This window comes from Columba livia, chromosome 3, assembly GCF_036013475.1.
Source record: "Columba livia isolate bColLiv1 breed racing homer chromosome 3, bColLiv1.pat.W.v2, whole genome shotgun sequence".
NCBI classification, from domain to species: domain Eukaryota; kingdom Metazoa; phylum Chordata; class Aves; order Columbiformes; family Columbidae; genus Columba; species Columba livia.
The window spans coordinates 51,492,002-51,515,578 of NC_088604.1; the positions used below are offsets into that span (position 1 = coordinate 51,492,002).

Sequence of the window (23,577 nt, forward strand, 5' to 3'; positions counted from 1 at the left end):
AGAAACATTTCATATTTGTTTTTAGGTTTTCTTTCCTTCTATTTCTCCTTTTAATAATTGAAAACTACTGTTCATTATTTACATAAAACTGTCTCTCTTGGGTCTGCTTTCTGTAACCTTTCCCCTTGGAAGAATTCTAGGAATTTGCTGGCTTTCCTCAGGGGAATCCTGGCCATGTTTTATCTGGGACTCCAGGCTATATAGTTGGTAATTTGCAAGAAGTAACTTACTATTTTAAATACTCACATTTAACCTCCACATAGATTTGCCATTTGAGCATATTTGGGGAAGTCATGTATGTAGGAAAATATGCGCTTTAATTTAACATTCAGCCTTCTTGGTAGCTGTCACTAAATCTCCACGTGCAAAATGGAGAGCACCTTAGAATAATAATAATAATAATAACTGTAAAAATAGTGATGCAAAAATCCTGAATGTCCTAAAGGCAAGGTATTTCAGCTGTTTTTCTAAGGCTCTGCCGCTTTGTCTTTGTCTTTTTTTCTTTTGGACCTTTTTATTTTTTTGTTTCTTTTTTTTTTTTTTTTTTTTGGGGAAATGAGGACGTGTCAGAACCAGAGGCCTCAAGCACAGTATAAAATGACCCCAGCACAAACCTCCAGCATTCCTCATCCTTCCCTCTCCAGCTGCTAACATCAGCCAAGGCAGCACGCAGGCTTGGCTGCCGCCAGCACAAGCTCTCTGGCTCTCCCCCTTCCTCCTCCTCTCCCGCCCTTCTCTGCTTGCCAATACAGTCAGCAGTGCTTCATGTTAGGCACCGTTAGAATTATTTGAAATCTAGAATAGAAGATCTGTCAGTGTGTTCCTTTTACTCATATTGGCTACTAGAGGGAAAGATGTGGGAGGGAGGAGCTTTCTTTAAACTGTATGGATTTTTCTTTAGAATGTATTGCTCAATAGATATTTTGTCTGAAGTACTCATATAGAAAAGATTTGAAAGCCATCTGGACAATACGTGTTTTTTTTTAAGTCTAGATGGAATTGTATTTCCTAGTGTATTTCTGAATTACAGTGTCTCACAGATGCATTTTCTAACTCTCTCTTTCACGCCCATCTGCCGTAGGATATTTCAAAGATGGTTCGGCTGCCGTTGAAACTTGGAGATCTGATGCCACAATGAGGACTCACACACGGGGAGCCCCAAGTGTGTTTTTCATACACGTGATTTGCTTTGCCTTTGTCTACGGCGCCAGGGGAGACCTGGACGCGATGGTGCCTTTTGTCAATGCCAACTACGACAACTACCCCATGCTCTACTTTTCCAAAGGGGACATGGAGGTTCTGCGTCGCCAGGCCACCACCACACACCAGCACATTGCAGCTCGTCTGATTGAGGCCGTGCAAACAATGCTGTCGAATCCTCTGGAGTACCTTCCTCCCTGGGACCCAAAGGAGTTCAGTGCTCGGTGGAATGAAATTTATGGCAACAACCTCGGGGCCCTGGCAATGTTCTGTGTGCTCTACCCTGAAAACATCGAAGCCATCAACATGGCCAAGGATTACATGGAGAGGATGGCGGCTCAGCCTAGTTGGTAGATTTTTGTCCTTTCTTTTTTTTTAAGTTGTTCTTACTGTATAAACTGCTTGCAATTGGGGAAGCGAGTGGATGAGTGAATTACTTAAATTATTTCAGTTGTGCTAACATTCACTTTAACAGTGACTAACTTGCTGAATGCATTTACCCTCATCTGGACCAGCAGTGGTGCCACGCAGCTTTTCACCTTCACTGAATATACCATGTTGCAAATTAATGCTGAAAGAAGGAGCATGACCCTTTGTGTACCATCCTAACTGCTCTACCGCCAATCAGAAGCCAGGTTTTAAATCTGATTCGTGGAAAGAAGCATTAAAAGTGTTACTTTTTTTATCTCCCTTTTTCCAGATTTGTACTTTTAGTTTGGGTAATTCTTCCTTAGGAAGGCTTCAGGAAAGGGGAACCTATGAAAAAGGTATAACTAGATGTAGATAAAAATGAGACTGAGTTTCTGCAGTCTGCTCTAGCATCTATCTGAGCTTTCATTCAGAGCTGCAGCTCTACTTTGCTGTACATTTCTCGGGCCTCTCCCTAAGACATACTAGGACACGACAAGTATAGTTGTTCATCTGATTAATGGAACTGCCTGAATAACTAGCATGTTGATGACCACGTCCCAGATTAACTTCACCTGGATGTGAGTTGTCATCCACAGGTTTCTCTGTCCTCACTGTGCCACACTCTTTCGATGGCGCAGAAGTCAATGTTTTCACTGTACCAGTGAGTCTAGCAATTGGGACCCCAAGGTCTCTCTCCTTACCTTCCTTTTTTCATACCCACTAGCAAGTTACCTCCTTTTTTTTTTTCTCAGACAGACACATTTCCATACCCACCTGCAGCAGTTGCCTCTCCGTGCACCTTGCAGACTGTGCCCCGGGGTTGCTGCCTCTGTGAAGACGTCAAAGGATGGAAATGTGGCCTTGGCCAGAACAGTGGCTTCTGCCCAGGGCAGCGAACTGGAGCTGCGATGGGGCACCGCTCCCCTCTGTGGCAGCAGCTCCATGATGACAGCAGCTCAGCAGGAGTCTGAGACAGATTTTTCTAGTCAGTAGGGGAGGATGCATTAGGTGTTCAAGAAGTATTCATTGCTCAAACTATTATTCTCTACCTTTTTTGGGTTGAGACCAACTAGCGGCATCCTATAAATGACATCCGTCCATGCACAGTAATTGGAATTATGCTGGATTCGAGCTCGCATAAGTTGGCATTCATATCCTCCTGGTGGGTATGATTTAAAAGGCATCAGAGTGTTGTGGTTGCCCTGTACCAAGTGTTAAAGTGGTAAGTGCCATAGAAATACAGGAACTAGAAAAAAAGAAGTAGGAGAAGTAGGAGAGAGGAAGGATGCACTGAGCTTCAGTTGCATGCACGTCATGGAAGAGACAACACATGGGAGTTGTGAAGAAAAGTACTGGCACAACAAGATGGTGATAATTTCCAAAACCTTCCACTGAAGTATAGAAATGCAAAGCTTCATTCTTTCTTACCTCCAGAGGCAGTCTGTGTTTCTCCTGGCACACCGGCAGAGGGGCATATCTGTACAAAGGTGAATCCAAGAATGTATAACCATCTTTCACAGGACCTATGGACTGCTCCAAAGTCAACGTCTTCCTCCCTATTTCCATTGTTCATATTCTTTCTTAACTTGCTTTGAGCAGTGTAAACACATAGCTACATGGCCATCTGATTTAATGGAATAAGAAAGAGGAGGAAGTAATACTTAGAGTAGTGGAACTTGTGTCTCGTTTTGTCAGTTTCCTACACCTCACTCACTGTCTCAACAACCTCATTTCAGTTCCTTCTGTACAGTGATTCCTGCCCTGCTTTTACTGTGGTTCCTCTGTCTCTTACCGTAATGCTCTCTTTTGTCCCAGCTGACCAGATACCAATCAGAACTGAGCAGATACCTTCTTTCCGCTTGACTTAGATAATATTCACCTCCCCAAAGCTACTGTTTTTCTTAAGGAAGTATCTTGCATTACCTTGATGAAAGAGAAGCCGTGCTTTCCCTGTCTTTCCCTTCTGATGTAGACATGTTGGTCAGCAAACAGTCAAGGGTTAATCGAGGTTCTCTGCTTTGCAAAAGAAGTGGATGCAGTGCACCTAGGAGGGGAAGTACAGAAGGAAAAAAACAGAGGCGACAGGGCTGTATAAGCTCCAACTGTCTTTCTCTTCAGATGCTGTGACAGAAACACGGACCTGTTTTCCGTTTTTGTTTCCCCAGAGAACTTATGGCTGAATGCTGTCAACATAGAGTTCGCACTATAGCTCCATAAGTGATGTTAGTAATATAGATCCCTCTCCCTTGTCCAACTGTGAATTTCAGGAAGAGTGTAGGAACATAATATCTCTGAGGCATGTACTGCTCTGCCTGGCTTTGCTCAAATAGGTCAGCAGGTTCAAAAGCTGAAGGAGTGGACAGATTGCGTAAATCTGCTTTTCCTAAGAAATTCAACTAAAAAGTACTAGCAAAACATGTTACAATTAGGATAAGACTTGGAGAACAAACATGGCAAATAGGGGAGTTGTGGCCTGAGCACTACTAGCAGGCAATTTAGATGTTATGGCATCTAAAGTACTGCTTAAGACTGTACATTAACTGTTCTGGCAAAATCATAGTAACAGAAATATATAAAAAAAAAGTTATTTAGCCTATTTAGGCATGTTTAGTTTACCTTGGACTTTGGGGAAAATATCATTCTGGATGATAAATTACAAATGTTATCTTTATTAAATAATTTGAGGGTACACATGTTCCGATCAGGAGGGTGGAAAGAAGGAGCAGTTTTGATGTTGCCCAACTTAGGAACCCTGAATATTAGGACACTCATCTGCCAAAACATGTTCAGGAAAGAGGGCTTGTCCAGAGAAGTATCAGTAAGAAAAGTAAAACGGAGGAACTTTTCTGTCCCTAGACTTCCTCTATAATGTAGGTGCCTATACTGCCATGTAAATTGCCTGAAAAAACTGTCATTTTGTCACTGAGGCATTCATCAACCTGTGTTGGAAAGTTAAATCTGGCAGTCATATAGATTCCTTGTCAACAGCTTCATTCTTTCAACAGTCTAATCTGGATTTATTTTGCTGTGCTGGCATGTCATTGACTCTAAAATAATTCTAGAATAAAAACAAACAAACAAACAGATGGACGTGTTTCCTCTAATTTTTGCAGATATATTAAACAAAATCTAAGCCTTTCCAGAAAACAGAAGTATATTTTAGTAGTGTGTGGAGTAGTTGCATAGAATAAGTAGTTTAACATGTCACTGGTTATTTGTCCTAGCATGTCAGGAGATTAAGGAGTCTGACATGTAAAATTTCATCTTTACATTTATGAGAATCCTTGATAGTCCAACTATGGTTCAAAATCACAATTATGAGGAAAGTCTACCGATAACTGATAGGCACATGGAAGGGCCATGTAATTAAGCACCTTAATCTTTTCTCATCAATTATAACAGTCATTTTATATCACATAATAAAGTACACCCTTAATTGCATTCCCATTCATGTAGCTTAACAGAGCTTGAGCTGTTTGTCATAACAACCGATGCTGATAGGCATGCTGCTCCTAACAGAGCATCCGTAATTGCTACATCCTGGAGTAGGTTTACATTTTAAAATAAACAAAGGGGCAATGGCTAATAGCTAACTATAACAATCACTCAAAATCATATGGGAATATGGGAACAGACGATGTTTTGGAGACTAGCAAGAGCAGGGAAACCTACTGCATTAATATTTGAATAAAAACAGAGGAACTTTAATGGTTTTGCCTTTAAAAATTAAAAGCTGGTGTTAAATAACTGACTTGTTTTTCCTGGGATTTGATATCTAGATGCTGTCTAAAATCTTAGGTAAAGTTTGTCCTTATATTTAAGCCACTGTTATCTTATTTTACAGGGACCAGGGGATATAGATGAGTTTTCTGGCACGTTATCTCTGGCTGGCCCCTAGAGCACTCCCCACCAGAAGTGCGTTTTTGGCCGAGGGAATCTGTACTCGTGATTCTTTCCATATGCTGCCTCAGCCTGTTCCCGCACCAAGCAGAGTGATGTAATTGGAGTCACACATTGTGCAGAAATAAGAGTCCAGTCAAATTCTGTATTCTGGACAAAGCAGTGAAAAACTCTCTTCTTTACTAATCTCACCTTATAAACAAATGCCTTAGAAGTTCACAAATTCTGCAAGCTTCTTACAGTGGGAGAGGTGTCCCAGTTCGCAAATGCCAAACAAGGGTTTTCTGTACCTTTTTTTTTTTTTTGCCACATAGTTGACACATGTTTTTTAAAGACAAGTATGTTAGCAATGTGCAGTAAGGTGTGGGATTTGACAGTAAGTCTGGCTCCCTGGGTTTCACAGGGGAGATAATTACTGTTGATCATATGCAGACATTTCAAAGAAGTAGCAATGAGTAAGAAGAGGCTAACGGGAGGCTTCAGCATAAGAGATCTGTGACCCTTCTGCTATTTCTTATTAATTAGCAAGCTTTTTGTTAGCCCCTGTTTGGATCATGCTATCGGACTGTTGCTGTTAGCTTCTGGATAGTGCTCAGTGTTGAATAATATAAATTACGAAGTAAGAATATGTAAATATAAACAACGAAATGTGTAGATAAATGTATAACTAAAATAAATTCACACATGCTGAGTTGAAATAAAATGAGTCTCTGTGCTGACACCACAAATTTAGAACAGCTGTTTGACTCCCAATAATCAAACAGCAGTCACATTCAGAGAAGACTTAGGAGAGTTTTATAAGACTGCAGCATATTGGTTAATATAAAAGAAGCTTGGGGAATGCTGAGATTGTCTCCTACAGGGAGGAAGAAAAAGGAAGGGTAGGAGGATGAATTTGGTATCTGGAATATATATTATGTTAGCAAGCGAAATATCAATCCCTCATGCTGTTTTTATCTTTTTCATATGTAGCATTTAAAAATAGAAATTGTGCATGACTGTGAAATTAAAGGGCTAGGTGGATTTTTAAGAGTTTCTTTTATACCTTCTTTTTAATTCATAGGATCTCTAGGAGATAAATTGGTGCTGAAGTTCTGTGATAGCTACAGGGAGCTCACTTTGTGTCTTGCCTCGTATAAAAATTTGCTACAAGAGCTAGAGGTAATCTGTTGAAATAATAACATAACTAAATTTCTGTGCCTGCTTTATATGCCATTAAGAACTACTAAACCAGACTTGGTTCTTGTTTGTTAATCTGTCAACACAGAAGGATCATGATTGATACTAAGAGCAAGCCCAGTGTGGAAAGGGCTCTCTTGTGAACAAAAATGAGAGAAGAGACTCTGAAAGAAACTTTAGAAGCGGCAGAATGATGGGTATAGATGTATGGGGAAACAGACAGAAAGAGGATGGAAAACAGATGAAGGTTTCCAAAGGAATAAATTTTTGTTTGTTTCCTCAACACCCACCCTACTTTCATTGTAAGCTCTTAAAGCTTCTGAAAAATGTTGTCTGTATGTTGGGTTTGTTTGCTTTGCTTTGGTTTTTTCCCCATAATTAAATTAATGTAGCCCTTTATTTTCAATCTCTACTTTGCCTGTCTTCTTGTGAACTGAGCTGCAATGAATATGAGCATGTAGGAGTGGCTGCTGCTGAAACACAACTGGCAAAGAGATAAAGGCAAACTTGTCATGTTTTACATTAGACTTCAGAAACATAAATCATCAGTTTTTCAAGGATCTTTTTGTTGTTGCAAATGACTGAGCACTTAGGTTGTGCAGATAATGGGGGTTTTGTTTTGGCAGCAAACCAGAAAAATGTTGGGAGAGTGAAAGTTGAGAGATTGTTTTGGGTGAAACAGATCTTTTTCAAGGATTTTTCTTCTTTCTCTCCAAAACAAAAATTGGAAGATATTCTTCCATTAGTGAAGAAAATATTCCATTGGAGCACAAGAAAATATTTTATTTTGGAGGATTTGTAAGAAAAATACTAGAAATTGAGTCTAGTTTATAAAACAAATGTTGGTGGTCTCATTCCCCTTGGTAAGTATACTCCCTCTTGGTATGTATACTTCCTCTGGCCATGAAATACTATTTCTCTCCTTTGCCTGATGGGAGGTTTAAAGCTCCTTCCCCCAGAAGTGGGTCAGAACAATATCAAGGGTCTGTGGAGTGCCGGTGTGTTGGTATTGGCATTGGCAAGACTCTACAATTATGCAATCAATTCAGGATCGAGGTCAGTTGGCTCTATTACATGCCACATTTGCATCCACACTTGACATTTAGCATGCATTAAGCTCAAACATGCTGTTAGCTAGCTACTATGCCTAAGGTGGATTGCATTGAAATGCACTAAAGGGCTGTCCTTGAACTAATTTTCACCTGAAAAGTACACAAACTCATTTCCTTTGCATCCACCTAGTGACAGTGAGAGATTCGGTACTGAGGCCTCACTCAATCATTAGCTTAATCTGCCCTCAACCTCCAAGAGTTATTCTGCAGTAAAGTTATTTGTAGTGGGAAAGTTCAGAGCATGAAACTTCAGGATGTGGATTACTTGTGTAATGTATGTGTCAGGATGTGCTTAATGCTTCAATTTGCACGCAGTGATGCCGTATTGCTTGTTGACATGGAGGCTAAAAATCAGATCTCACACTGCCTGGAAGGGTATTCAGTTTCTCAAGTTAGAGAGTGTTATTCCCTATTTATTTTAATTTGTTTTTAAGAACTGTATGCAAAGTGGAGGAAAGGCGATTCTAAACATCCCATAGGCTATGATCTGGGAATTCTCTTAAGCAGAGGAGTTTGATTGAAATCCTAGCATGAACTGGGTAGACAGTGTTTTTTCCCTCTTGGCTTATATTTCTTAAGAGAAATGCTAATACTTCTAGTTTCAGTAAGAAAGCAATTATTAGTAGAGAGAATTGAGGGGAAATACAGAAACCCATTTTTACTGAGAGAAGAGACAATATTAGCATTAGGAATGTTCTTAAGAAATGGAGAGGTAGTGGTAATCTTACCACAATTGTTGTTTTTGTTTTTGTTTCAAGAGGACAGGATATTGCTTTTTATTTCCCATCCAAAATTTTATACAATTTCTATACTTAACTAGAGCATGGAACCACATTTAGTGAAGGTGGTATGTGTACTCTTAGACTTTGACAATACAGTGTATGAGAGATGGTTCTAGACAACGTAAATTGATGACTGAAGAACTGGGTCTTAACCCCCACCTTCAGATTCATTGTTCATTGTAGAAGATGGCAAATCTAAAACAGATGACCACATTGCACCATGCTAAAATTCTCAACACATGTAGGAAAACCATATGACTTACCCATAATACCAGTCTTATCCATGATCTCTTTATTTCTGCAGTTTCTTCACAGAGGATTTATATCAAATTCTCAATGTTTAAAACAAAGTAACAAAAATATTTTATATGACACAGATAAAAAGAAATTAAAAGAACACCCCAGGCATCTATTTGTCCTGTGTCCTTCACAAAATTTGTCCAGACAGTAGTTCTTTGTGCAGAACAATGCATATGGCTTTGGATGTTTATGGAGTTTGATCGTTAGGCAGCAAACCCATTGAACACTTTTTACTCTCTTATAAACCTTCTCAAGTTTCCAGATAGGCACCTCTTCCAAATACAGGTATAGGTATATAAGTGTAAAAAAATCTCTGTTTTGTACCCTCCATAGGGATGCCTTTATGATTTAGCAGTTATTTTAACATATGTTTTAGAATTTTTTGGATAGTTGCTTTTGCTGAAAGTGCTTATGTTGGCAACTAAGTTTAATAGTTACTCTATACTAGAGAATCCATTATAGACATTTTTATTTACTTTAGATTGATTTTGTTAACATGTAATACCTCTAAAAGACCAAAGCAGCTAATATAGCATTGAGGTAAAGGTTATTTGCTGTCTTCAGATGCAGTTAATTTGTAAGATGAGGTTCATACTATCTGATGTAAAGTTTTACTCGTGAGAGGCTTAGAAAATAGCTGCTTTCCAGTGCAAAGCATTGGTGTGTTTCTATCTATCTTTATTTGAATAAAGCTTTTTTTAAAAAAATATTTCAGAGCAGAGTAGTTAAGCAATATTCCTGAAAACTCTTTCTTCATATAATGTATTCAATGCAGGCCTATGGTACCGTGCTTTCCCACAGTTTATCAGCCAGGCTATTTACCAATTCTGACACTGGAGAGCAATTTGAAAAATGAGAGCATAATTCAGATACAAAAAGCATTTAATGTGTGCTACTTGACCATTCTTCTTGTGAATCATGTTCAACATTGTTTGGTGTACATTGTTTATTCCATTGAAATTCAGTTAATGGAGGTGCACTGATTCATATCAGCGAAAGAGTTATCGCTTGAAGAACAGATGTTGGCTGTCGTTTAGTATGTTTAGAAAATGAGGGTCTTTAAATAATCATCTTTAATTTTGTGTATTACTTGTGTGCATCTCCTCTGTTAAATTCCATACAAGACAATATACAGAGCTGCAGTTTGAGGAAAGTTATGACAAAATTACTTTGTCTAACCTGAGGTGGGTAACCATGCCAGTATTTAGGCTTAGTATGCCTGACATAAGGTTTTTTGCATCAAAAGTTTGGGTTTTTTTCTCGAAGTCAACAACATAAATGCAGTTGTAACTGATTGATTTAGTGCTTCCTGTGTAGAAAAGTGCTTTCTACTTTGTCAGAAGTGGTGCCACAGAGACTAATAAACACTCTTATACTATAGAATTCGATGCAGTAATGCATTCAAAACCAAGCATAAAGTTAGTGTACATCTTAACAATGAAAGTTACAGTAAGTCTGTTCCACTGTCAAATCCCATTTAAGATGAAGTCAGGTTAAGATCATTAAATAGCTTTAGGTGCATTCTGATTAGCAATTTGTACGTGTTTAGAAGGGTACTGTACTTTGAATTAAATGTTTTAAATTAACTCAGGTTCTTTCATTGTTCTTTTTTTCCCCCTTAATATATAGCTTAGCCTCAATCACTTTTTAATTGTACCAGGCAGAGGTCTTTAAAGTGATATTTCCTTTATGCATTTGAACTCTGATTTTTGAATGTGCAAAGGTTTAGTGAAAAGCAGAACTAAAAATACTTTTGAAATTAGGATACATAATATAGCTGGTCAAAGGTATGTTTATGTCTCAAAGAATTTCTGACAGCAGTTATAGTGTCAGGGTGTTCCGTATAACCAGTGTAGAATGCAACTTGAATTTTATGTATATGACTAACAACAGTTTAAAAGCTTTTTCAATCATAATCAGAGATGAAAAAGCAGAAACAGCTGCAGGGAAGGAATTCAGATTGACAACTAACCATTTAACTCAGATTTTCAATTTTTCTGCATCAGTGACACAGTATAAATATATCTGGAGACTAGGAAGAGTTACTGCCCAGTTCAGCTGTGTTTTACTCCAGTTTATCTGAAAATATGGAAAGAACAAGCATTTAGGAAAAGTATGTAAATATTTTGGCTCACGGGTTTGTTATTTTTTGCACAATGATTAAGCAAAAGCGTAAATAAGAATTTTATTATATCTGGCTGGAAGCCTTCACTGTTAAGTTTAGAGTTTGAACAAGGAACAGAATGTCAGAGAAGTTCCCAGCATTGACAATGAAAAAAATGGTATGTGGAAGCTTGTGAATGTGGAGAAGATGAGTAGTAAATTTCTAGAACTTTTTTCTTGATGCTTTGACAGTTATTTGTTATTTCCTGATGCTTTGACACTTATAGCTGTCTGTTTTAATATTGTTCAGAACCATTTTCTGTCAATGCCTGTCTGTTAACTAAGAAACAAAATTGTGCACACAAAAGAATCCAGTCCAATAAAAACCCTGGTTCAGAAAAAAGGTCAAATCCTGCTGCTCAAGTAAATGCTGAACGCATTCATGTATTTAATTAAAAATCTGTGTGAGAGAGATTTCATTGTAAAAAGCTAAAAATGAATGTATAACTTCACTCAGTGGAAGATGGGACTGAAGCTGAGAGTAGACAAATATTTAAAACTGTTGGAAATTTGTCTAATCAAAAAGCCTACAAAGGCTTGCTTTACCTACAGGTGTGAAAAGGCCAAGTTCATGTGAGTTCTTCCAGTGCTGTTGGATGTACTGAAATAAAAATTAAAGGTCATTTTCCTCACTTGTAGATGCTGCGTTTTACCAGTTACAGTGTCCTAGGTTGATCATCGTAATTTCTATATGGTTCATTCATGTATTTGAATACCAATACATTATGCTCTTAGAGCAGAACGAGGAAGTTTTTTAGAATCTTGCTCTTTTGGTATTTTTCCTCATCTGTTTGTTCACACTGCTGCTTATACCAATTAAGATTACATCATATTTGTAGAAGCAGAATAGTTGAAGCTGGAAGGTGTCATATTCAAAGATGCAACACAATTTCCACTGATTACAGTAGGACACTGTCTCATCTTAACAACTTAAAATTCATTTCTGTAACAAAAAGTATCTTGCAAAGTAAATGAAACATGAAATCAACTGATGACTGTTCAGTTTATCAGTGATTTTATTTTCACTATGTATTCCTTCATGGGTTTTTTTTAGAACTGTGGCCTGAAAGTACTGTCAGTACTGCAAAAATAAAATCTTTAGTAGCCAATATATGCTTGATTTAAGATAAATATTTTTTTTGTACTACCTCCACCTCCATTATGAATTTTCTTGGTACAAATTTACTGTTTTCCTAAGTTCAAGATAATAATTTGCTACAAGCAGGTATTTCCTAGAAAATAATTTTGAGTAGTGACACTGGTTTTTAATGTTCTTAGATATGTTAATTTGAACTGTAGTTATGAAAGTAAATTTCATCATCTCTACTTCTAGCATTGAATATGTATGTGAAATGGAGAAACAGCATTGTGAGTTATTTTATTACAGTTGCTTTAAAGATGTCAGTCCCGTAGTCACCATTCAGGAATTTATCAACATTTGGCTTCCTTGGAAAAGAAAAGAAAATGATTGTTACAGATTTTTGGATGAGTATAAACTATGGGATATTACTTTCTCACAAAAATGCTGTGAATCTTGCTTCAGATAAATAAATTCCATTTCTGTGCAATCCATATTCTGCATATCTGTTTCTTCTAGCAAAGCCTAGAATATTGCGGACACTGTTTTCATATTTAATGACTTAATCTTTCTAATAAATTTAATGAGCTTTGAAACTTGATGTTGTGCATATTTAGGAAAAAAAGCAATGGCCTCAATGCCTTGATAAGTAGCTTACTGCTGTGTTAAAATGCAACATGAATTGCCTAACTTCAGAGAGATTAAGTCATACACACATCACAATACGTTAATGGAGAAAAATAAGTAGGTGAAATTCAATTAATTCACATCTTTCTTTATTGACAGGCTAGTGAAGGATGCTCCATGGGATGAGGTCCCTCTTGCTCACTCCTTAGTCGGTTTTGCCACTGCTTATGACTTCTTGTACAGCTACCTTAGCAAGACTCAACAAGAGAGGTTTCTTGAGGTAATTGCCAATGCCTCGGGATATATGTACGAAACATCATACAGACGTGGATGGGGCTTCCAGTACCTCCACAACCACCAGCCTACCAACTGCGTAGCCCTGCTGGCTGGAAGCCTGGTTCTGATGAATCAAGGTATGTGCTAAACCATAAGAACACTTTTCTGAAGTGCATCAACTCAGTCAGCCTTTTATGCAGGAAAGTTCAGGAACTGATACAAATGCTTCTGAGAGTACAGCCGTATTGCCTTGGCTCTTTTGCCGCTTAGAAAAATGTGATTCACTGAATAGAACAAAAGTCTGTGGGCAAATGTACAAGGTATAATATATATGCACATATATCTGTGTATGTAAATTCAGTTATCTAGCTGATTCTGGAATTCTTACCTCACTGTAAGAATTAGAAATCCTCTTGTGTATCATCTCCCTAGTCCAGCTTTAGAGACAGAGTCATTCAGGGTAGTTATCAGTAAAGAGTGATGTGCTTGGTCTCCTTGCACAGTGCACTGAAAAGGTCAGCAGTCAGAAACACCACATGCTCTGACCTGAGTGCTAGACAGCAGGACAGCCTGAAGTTTGGTCAAAAGACTTCAGTCCTGCCTCCCTGAAACAGCTGCAAAGGTGTAACTGTACCTACCCAAAGGCCACGGCTCAGGCCTTTCTTTCCAGCATCCTTTTCTACGGAGATGAACAGGGCTTTACCTTTGTTCCTCTGAACTGTGCCTTTGCACCCCACAGCCTTCATCCAAGAGGTGTTTGTGCCAGGTGTCGTCTCCTTTGCTGTGGAGACAACCCGTCCTTCCCAGTTCCCAGAAGAATAACCTCACCTGTTGTTTTTGGCTGGTCTGCCTGGGAGCTCTTTCCTCTCCTCCTGTCTAAGTGATGCACAGTGTAAATGAGAATGTGAGTCTTGGCGTCTGAGGGAGGGAGCAGATAAGAAATCCTGACTTTAAACCAGAATGGTACTTTGGCTGAGAGGTGGAAGTCATGGAGCCAGTTCCTACTTTTATAAGAATGCCTCAGTAATTTATCAAGTGATTATTTAATATGTGATAGAAGTATTTTGAACACATGATGCCCAATGGAACTGCTTACTTGAGGCAAGTCAAGGAAAATCTAGTTTCTGAATGCTGATGGCCTTGCCAAGCTCTTCAGCCCTTCCAAGAAAAAGCACATCTGCACATCACTGGAGCTTTCAGGTGCCCAAAGAAGTGTGACAAAAAAGTGTGGCACGTACTGAATTTGGATGGGTCACGTTTTTGTTAAGTGTTTGTCAAAACAAGCACATTCACTGATGTGCATATTCTGAAAAGCATCGAGGGTATGTGTGGAAGTCATTCCCTTTCCTCCTATCTTGTCTTCCACAAACTCAGTACTCAGACTGTTTATTCATTGGGTTTTGCTAAATTCCTCATAATTCCATCCTTCCCCAAGCCTCCATTGCTGCAGAAAGCTGGCAGTTTGTAAGATGACTCTGCTTTTCATTAGAGTATGGACCATAAGTATGCTCTGTGTCAGGCAATGATAACACCACAAATAAAGTCAGGAAATATTTCTTTCACTAAAGGTTGGTGGGTCAAAACAGCCTGTATATGTCTAAATGAAAATTCAGTTGTTTTCAATACAGAGCAACTTTATTTTTTTTTAATGGAAATTTAAATGGAGTTTTTCTGTTGGTCTAAAATAAATTTTTAAAAAGTGTTTGAAAAAGTTCTTATTCCAAGATGAAAAAATTGCTCTAAAGGAGATAAAAAAAGGGAGGGGTGGGGAGGGAGAAAGGGAGTAAGTATACTATTTTTCCTGTGTCAGATACATAGCAATTGCATAGTATATCCTAGCGTACACCTTTCTCCCAAAAGATTTAAATTCCAACTAATAATTTTAAATACAATTGAGCTATTGAAGCATGTAGGGACTAAATAGCCAGCTTTAAACCAGGTAAAGATTGTCAAAGGACTGAAAAATGAAACTGATTGAAATGAATTCCAGCCACACACATATATTGAAGTCTTTGTAGTAAAGTAAACATTCAGATATTCAAAAAATAAACTTGAGTAGGGCCTAACTTGATATAGGTATTGCTTATTTTAGGTGAGATTTGTTCTGGTTTGTTGTGTAGCCTGACAGAGTGTTGAGTCTCTTACTTTTTTTGCTTCTAATGTATTATTATTCTTGTAATATACTACAAGTCTAGGGTTATAGCATAGCTATACACTGAGTAAACAGAACATATATGCGTTACAATGGTAAATGCACTGGGCTGAACCACGGAAAATACCGTTCTTGTCAGAGGAGTAGTCAAAAGCTAGATATCGTGGCTGTTGTGTGCACAAGGGAAATCAGTAGAAGCATTTGGAATTTTATTTGGACAGACTGCTGTGCTGTCAACTCTATCAGAGTAATGAAGTAGTGTCAAGATAGCTGTGAGTATAGTAAGTGGAAATAAGTAGCACTACCTACTTCTATTGCTCAGGACCTCACCATCATAGTTGTCTCCTCAGCCAGCAGATAAAAATACCGTGTTAGATTCAGGTTGTCTGTTTAACTTAGACATTGCAATTTTTTTTCTCTATGTTAACTGAGCGGGATTTGGCAGCCTTGACTAGTAGGACGTCTGCATTACTCATCACTCTGCTGAGTATAAATGCAGTAATTGTGGCAATGAAATTGAACAGTCACAGTAGTGGGTTTGAATGTAGATCATGTGCCCTTAGCCTGGCACGTGTGCTTCATTCAGCAGGCACCGCTTCACCATGTCATGGGGTGCAATGCATGCCAGCTGAGCTCTGCTGTACGGTGGAAATAAGCCTGGTTAAATCCGTCTTCAGACTCTTTGAGTTGGATAAACACTAAGTTGCCATATAGAAGTGCAAGGCAGTTGGTCTCTGTTTAGTCCTACCTCTCTTGCCAGTGAATCCAAGAGAAAATAAGGCACATAGCCTTCCTTCTGCTGGGGTCCATGTGCTGACTTCTGCAATATGCACATGCAGTGCTGAGGCTCTCATGCTTGTGCTTGTTCCTTCATGAAAGTAGATGAGTCATGAGAAAGTCTTCTCACAACCTCTTCCCAGCTCTTGATTTTTGTAGAGCAGACCAGAGTAGTAAGACCTCTGAAAGTCTTTTAGTTACAAGAAACATAACTGTTTAGGGCTTGTATGTGTGGAGGCTTAACGTTAACTCAGTTGGAAGATTAATTTTATTCTGGGATTGAAGAATCTGCATTTGGAATTAACGATGCAAAACTTTTCCAAAATAACTTATATTTGGATAATCCTTTAGGTTATAAAACAAACTGAAAATGTAAGTAGAATGGAGCATGTCTTAACACAGAGTATGAATTAGTAGAATATTAGCTAACTGCAGCTCAAATGTGAACTTCTTTGTATTTATAAACCCTGAGGTTCTCCTTGTCACACTGGTGGTCATACCAGTGAAAAATTACTGTCTAGAATATTTACATTATTGGAGCCCTCTAGTGGGGACCGTAAGTTTGTTTTCGTATGGCTTTAATTTGCTATAAAGTAAATAGTCTTGCTGTGTGTCTTCCCTTTTTGCATGTCCTAAGTGCATTAAGGAAATTTTCCTTTTAAGATAGAAAGCATAATCTCACATTGTTTCTTTCAGGCTACCTTCAGGAAGCTTACTTGTGGACCAAGCAAGTGTTGGCAATCATGGAGAAGTCAGTAGTCCTGCTGCAGGAGGTCACCGATGGCTCCCTCTATGAAGGGGTGGCTTATGGCAGCTACACGACCAGATCGCTGTTTCAGTACATGTTTCTTGTCCAAAGGCACTTTGATATCAATCACTTCAGCCACCCCTGGCTCAAGCAGCACTTTGCATTTCTGTACAGGACTGTCTTGCCGGGTAGGTCCTTTGGGTGGATGAAGGTGAATCTTCTAATTCTTGAAGCAGCAGTAAATGCCATACTTGAAGTAGGTCATTTTAAAATAACATTGTACATGGATTTTTTTAAATAACCTTTTTCTTGCATTTTGCTTCCGTCATCCATCAAAACAGTGACACCGTTATTTATCACCTCTTATTAAAGATCACTGCTTATTAAACTCTGGCTTTTAAAACCAGTGAAAAGATAGAAACATCATTTGGGAAACAAATGCTTCAGAATTTGATTTCTAGTTTTCAAAGTTTGAAACAGGCCTGTTTCTGGGGTTTTCTGTTTGAAAAATAATATACTTAGAGATTCCTTTTGATAATTTCCTTTGCCAAAAACCATCACACTAAAAGATTAGATGAAAGGAGTAGCAGATGATGAAGCCACGATAAAAATATCAGTAAAGGGTAGAAAAGTTTTACATGACTACTAAATTTCCACAATACAGTGAAACAGATTTTTATACCATTTTTATTAAAATATTTTTTTAATGGAAAATGTCATTGAGTCAAGTAATAGGTTTCTCTGTGTAGTCCATGGGAATATGAACCTTTTTTTTTTTGTCAATGTGGGAGCTAAACAGAAATATCTGGTATCACTAATGGGTCAGTTTTGCAGAGTTTAATATTGATGTTCTCTTGCTGGATCTCTCCACTGCCTTGTAGTGTGTTTTAGCATCTCTGATTTGAAGTTCTGATTCTGACTAAAAGATGGAGATGTACAAACATGAAACAAGTTATAAATTAATAGATATTCCCAACCCATTCTGTCTTTCAGAAGAATTCATTAGGAACTTAATACTGTTCAAATCCCTGGTTAAGAAGACTCTTACAACGTTATTGGCTGTAGGAACCCCAGATCTAGCCATGTATGTAAGGGGGGGGCTGAGCGCAGCTTTGTCTTGCCAGCACAGGCAGGTGAGGAGCTGCGCCAACTCCATGTGAGACCTCAGGCATCTACTGGGGAGAGGTTCCTAAGAGCAGAGTGAACTCATGCTAGCTGTTTCAGGGTGAAGCTCATTTCTTTTTTCCTGGGGGCATGTCTGTTTTCTTGCTTTGGAGAATTTGGACTGACACAGGAAAGGCGAAAGCTGTGAAGTTACCTTTGCCAGATTTGAGTGAGGAGAGGAAGTGGATGGGACATTGCTTCTTACTTTTTTTTGTAGTGCTTTGTCTGTAGCCCAAAGCTGAAGAAGAAAAGAGAGTATTCAAGTGAGCTACAGCAGAAGGAAACAGCTCCTGTGTAACCTGTTTACGGCTCATTTAGAAGTAGCTCTAGAAACATCTGAAAAGGCGTCTTCTGTTTGTGTCTGTTTGTACTGCTTGGCTTCACCGTCATGCTCTACAAACACTTCCTTGTACATTTATTTGTTCTTTCTTACATTCTTTTACACTTTTTTTCCCAAGGGTTTCAGAGAACTGTGGCCATCGCGGATTCCAACTATAACTGGTTCTACGGGCCGGAGAGCCAGCTGGTGTTTCTTGACAAATTTGTCATGCGCAACGGCAGTGGGAACTGGTTGGCAGAGCAGATCAGAAGGAACCGAGTGGTGGAGGGCCCAGGGACACCGTCCAAAGGGCAGAGGTGGTGCACTCTCCACACTGAATTTCTCTGGTATGAAAGGGAATGAGTGGGCTCAAAAGGAACATGACAGCTGTTTGCTATTAGTGGTAATTCGTTATCTTTAGATTTGTACTGTAGAAGCTGAGATCAGGCTGGGCATGTGTGACCCAGAGAGTCATTTGGCTCAGAAGAACTTCTTCACTTAGCATAGATGCACAGTATGTGTTACTACAGGGAACAAATTCATCTTGTCCTACATCTGCTTTTGTGTTTTCTTTCTGTTGCCTATTGCTTTTATAGAATATAAGCGGTTCCAAAAGGACTGAAAATTTGCCAGCATGCATTCCATGATTTATCTGATCTATTATAATAGTTCTTAATCCAGCTGTGTTCTTTAATAATTAATTGGGTGAATATCTAAACCATAGTTTTATTTTAAAAGCTATAAGTAATCATACAAACTTTCTTTTAAAAGGTAATGTAAGCAGTAAGACTATTAATACTATTAGTAGTTTGTACACACTAATTTGCAAGATACGCTTAGAAAAAATATAATGATAGATTACTAGATCCGTATTTTCAGTATAATTTACATCTCTGTTAACTTGTATGTCAATCTTCCAAAAATAAGGAGTGAAAAGACCTAAGAGGCTTTAGATTTTAGATAAAGATTTAAATTCCCTCAGTCTGTGGAGAGAACAAGTACATTTTCAAGGAGTTAGTGTAGCTCTATTTCTCTCTCTTACAAGAAAGATTTTATTGAATATATATTTTTTCACATTTATGATATACACATTACAATGCATGTTTATTAGGCTCTAAGGATCCTCATCTCATTATTTGCAAAATACAGAATCTCTTCTCTACAACCCCATTCCATCCTTCTTTTTTCCTGTGTCTCCAGGGAAATTTGGAAATTTACACTTACAAAATTCTTTTTAATGTCAAAGGAAAAGAAGTATTTTGGGAGCAGTTTAGTAAAAAAAAAGAAAAAATATCTGAATATTGCGACAATTGCCTTTTCTCTGTTGGTCTCATGATGAGGACGTCCATTTGCATTAGAGTCTTAGGAAAGACGTCTGCTTTTAAGGGAATCTCCATCAGGGACCACTAGATATACAGCAGGCTCCTGGCACTGGTTCGAATTGCCCAAGGTCCATATGTAGGACATGAGCTGTGAGTGTCTAAGGCCCGACAGAGGCTCTTGGTTAGCTGTAGAGAATAAACCTGATGAGGAACCATCTAACAGAAACATTATGGGGCTTAATGATGGTTTCTTTTTTTTTTTTTTTGCTTAAAGTCAATGCCAGAAGGTTAGGTTTTGTTTTCCATGGTTGTTTTGTTTGTCTGTTCTAATTCCCAAAGATCAAATAAAAAAAAAAAAGCTTTGTAACCTTTTCTGAAATTCAGAACTCTTTTAAAACCATATGTCTTATATCTTACAATTTATACAAGAAAGCCATGAAAATTTTTCTTCAACCTAGCTGGAGAAGGAAACTAACATACACTAAGTGATATAAACCATAAAAAATTATCCTTTAAAATGCCTTTTCATTAATTTTTAGTTTATTGCTAATTCTGTTTGAAGTCTACAGACTTTTTAAATCACCCGTTTTAGGGAAAGAGATACGCTGCTTCTCTTGGTTAAGTAGTCAATAAATAGGTACAAAATAGACAGTGTCTATAGCCTGGTCCTAATGTGCCTTTTTTAAAGATTTGCATTGCAGTCAATAGCTTTGTGATACAAGACAAAAAGTCTCTAGTTTGAAATTAGTGGTACTCTTATTTTTGGACTGTGGAAAGATTGCTTGTTTTAAATGTGAAGTGGATACTTTCAGCAGTTAATCTGTAAGAAGCACACAACAAATTTGTATAGGGATTAGTATGCTAAACATAATTTCAACTGTATGATTAGTTCACTCAAGAAACATACATGTGGGATTTACATTATTAGCTTGCTCCTTGATGTAAATATTGAATTGGCTTTTGAGTTTTGTACAGGTGCTGATAATGGAGTCAGTCAAGTGATTTTTAAAACCATTTTCCTCGTCTTTTTGGCAGGTATGATGCAAGTTTGCATTCTGTACCTCCACCTGACTATGGAGTTCCCAAGCTGCATTATTTTGAGGACTGGGGAGTAGTAACCTATGGAAGTGCTTTGCCAGCTGAAATCAACAGGCCTTTCCTTTCCTTCAAGTCAGGAAAGCTGGGAGGACGTGCAATATATGATATTGTTCATAAGAACAAGTACAAAGAGTGGATCAAGGGGTGGAGGAACTTTAACGCTGGCCATGAACACCCAGACCAGAACTCCTTTACTTTTGCTCCCAACGGCGTACCTTTCATAACAGAAGCTCTGTATGGGCCAAAATATACCTTTTTTAATAATGTGTTGATGTTTTCCCCTGCCGTGTCCAAGAGCTGCTTCTCCCCATGGGAAGGGCAGATTACAGAAGACTGTTCCTCAAAGTGGCTTAAATATAAACATGATTCGGCTGGTGACTGTCAGGGCCGAGTGGTTGCTGCCATGGAGAGAAGCGGAGTGGTTTTTATCAGGGGAGAAGGAGTGGGTGCATACAATCCTAAACTGAAGCTGAGAAAATTGCAAAGAAACCTCATGCTTCTCCATCCCCAGCTTCTCTTGCTAGTGGACCAAATCCATCTAGAAGATGACAGCCCCCTGGAGGCAGCAACCAGTTTCTTCCACAATGTGGATGTGCCTTTTGAAGAAACAGTTGTTGATGATGTCCACGGGGCCTTTATTAGGCACCGTGATGGGATATATAAAATGTACTGGATGGATGACACTGGCCACAGCGAGAAAGCTACCATTGCCTCAAGGATGTATCCCCGGGGCTACCCCTACAATGGAACAAACTATGTGAATGTAACAACCCTCTTGCGGCATCCTGTCACAAGGGCCATTTACCTTTTCATTGGGCCCTCCGTTGATGTGCAGAGCTTCACCGTCCGCGGAGATTCTCCACAGCTGGACGTTTTTGTTACCACCAGCGAGCACGCCTACGCGGTGTACCTGTGGCCCGTCGAGGATGGGTCCCGCTCTGCCTTTGCGCAGGTGATTGCAGACCGCCAGAAAATTGTCTTTGACCGAACCTCTGCCATTAGGAGCTCCGCAGTGCCAGAAGTGAAGGACTACGTAGGGATCGTGGAGAGGAACCTGCAGCATTTCAAGCCTGTTTTCCAGCAGCTTGAGAAGCAGATCTTGTCTCGTGTACGCAACACGGCCAGCTTTAGGAAGACTGCTGAGCGCCTGCTGAGGTTTTCAGATAAGAGGCAGACAGAGGAGGCCATTGACAGGATATTTGCAATCTCACAAAGGCAGCAGCAGCAGCATGGCAGAGCAAAGAAAAACAGAAAGGTAGCCAAAGGCTACAAATTTGTCGATGCAGTTCCTGACATTTTTGCACAAATTGAGGTAAATGAGAGAAAAGTGCGACAAAAGGCACAGACTCAAGCACAAAAAGAACTGCCTGTAGATGAAGATGAGGAAATGAAAGATCTTCTGGATTTTGCAGATATCACTTATGTAAAGCACAAAACTGGGGTGTCAGTCAAAGGCCGATCAGGGCTGGCACAGATGGTGACAACTGCTCGAAGTAGTGCCCCATCAATATCAGCTTCTTATACCCGCCTCTTTCTAATTCTCAACATTGCTATTTTTTTTGTCATGTTGGCAATGCAGCTCACATATTTTCAGAAGGCCAAAAGACTGCATGGCCAAAGATGTCTGTATGCAATACTTTTAGTAGACAGCTGTATATTATTGTGGCTGTATTCTTCTTGTTCTCAGTCACAATGTTAGCAGAAGACCTCTACTAGTCGACCAGTTTATGGTCTTATACGTCTATGCAAAAGCATTAACCCTAATAGGGCCAAAGATTATCTTCTTTTTTCTGAAACATTCCAAAAACAGCTGGGGAAAAATTGGTTTCAGATCAGAAGGGATGGAAGAATGGGGCAAGCAATTAATATCTCAGAAAACTAAGTACTTAATAAGTACTCCTCCTTTGTGTTTTGAGTTGGGCCTCACATCTGAGAGAGTGTTATGCTTTGTTCATCTGATTTCAGTAATGTAAAGTTGTAATTATTTTTTTGGTGAGAAGAGGCCTCTTAATAGATTTGTTTCTAAGGGCTTTATTTTTTCTGTAGAACTGGGTTTGCATTTAGTGAGTTTTCATTTCAGGCTGCTATGGATGTCTCTGGACATTCTCTTAAGAAAAGGACATTCAAACACAAGTATGCAAGGCCGACCTTAGCAGTAGATTTCATTTCTCTTTGCCAAACCAAAGAATGCTTCAGCATGGGACACTCCTGTATAATTATTGCAGACCCTTACCTCATGTTGTCTCTTCCATGCTTTACAATCTGGCATGGTGGGAAATGGCAATCATGTCAGTACTCGCCAGGTGAGAGGCACAATGCCTAGTAGGCAGCAGCAGAAGGCAAATAAGAGGCTAACTCAAAATATAAAGGAACACTATTCTCAGGAAATAAAATCCTTTATTTTTCAGTCAAGTGTAGACCACAGAAAGATGAATTCTATATGGTCTGTTCGCATTTTTACAAGGCAGGGTTTCACAAAAGTTTTCTATAGTTTGAAGCACATCTTAGTAGGGAAATAATGTCCTAGATCACTGCCCTTCCATATGCAATTGTAAAAATACAAACAAAAAAACAAAGTGATCCTGTGGTAACCTCAGCAATTGCTAGTATGGAAAAACAATTATTAAGGAAGTATTTAATGTTTTTTTTCTGTTCATATGGCTAGAAACAGAGGACAGTTAAACTTGTGTGAACAGCCTGTTCTCTATAAAGCACCAGCAAGGGTTCTGCAAGCTCTTGGTGGCCCCAGGTCAATTATTTGAGGATTAGTGGTAAAAGGAATCATGTGGTTTATGACAAAAATAAGTTTGACGTCTCCATATATGTCCCCTTATGTTCATTAAACTGATTTCAAAAAAACATAGCTATTTGAGAGAATGGAAGCTCTTTGGAATTGAGGCATATCTGTATATCTTTACAGAAAAACAATTCTTCCAGTACATTTGCTAAATAAAAACGTTTTAATTGTC

The 23,577-nt window shown here is 38.7% G+C and overlaps 1 protein-coding gene across 5 annotated transcripts in view; it reads left to right on the forward strand.

The window, feature by feature from the left end:
• DSE (dermatan sulfate epimerase) overlaps positions 1-23,577 on the forward strand; it is a 36,331-nt gene extending 12,754 nt beyond the window's left edge. For 3 of the 5 annotated variants that reach the window (XM_065056717.1, XM_065056718.1, XM_065056716.1), the window contains exons 3-7: positions 1,082-1,550; positions 12,912-13,165; positions 16,654-16,893; positions 18,328-18,535; positions 20,546-23,577. In XM_065056717.1, coding sequence (XP_064912789.1) covers positions 1,135-1,550; positions 12,912-13,165; positions 16,654-16,893; positions 18,328-18,535; positions 20,546-22,307 — 2,880 coding nt within the window. In that variant the 5' untranslated portion in view covers positions 1,082-1,134 and the 3' untranslated portion in view covers positions 22,308-23,577. The remainder of the gene's footprint in view (positions 1-1,081; positions 1,551-12,911; positions 13,166-16,653; positions 16,894-18,327; positions 18,536-20,545) is intronic. The other 2 variants (XM_065056719.1, XM_065056720.1) reach the window with 1 other exon arrangement.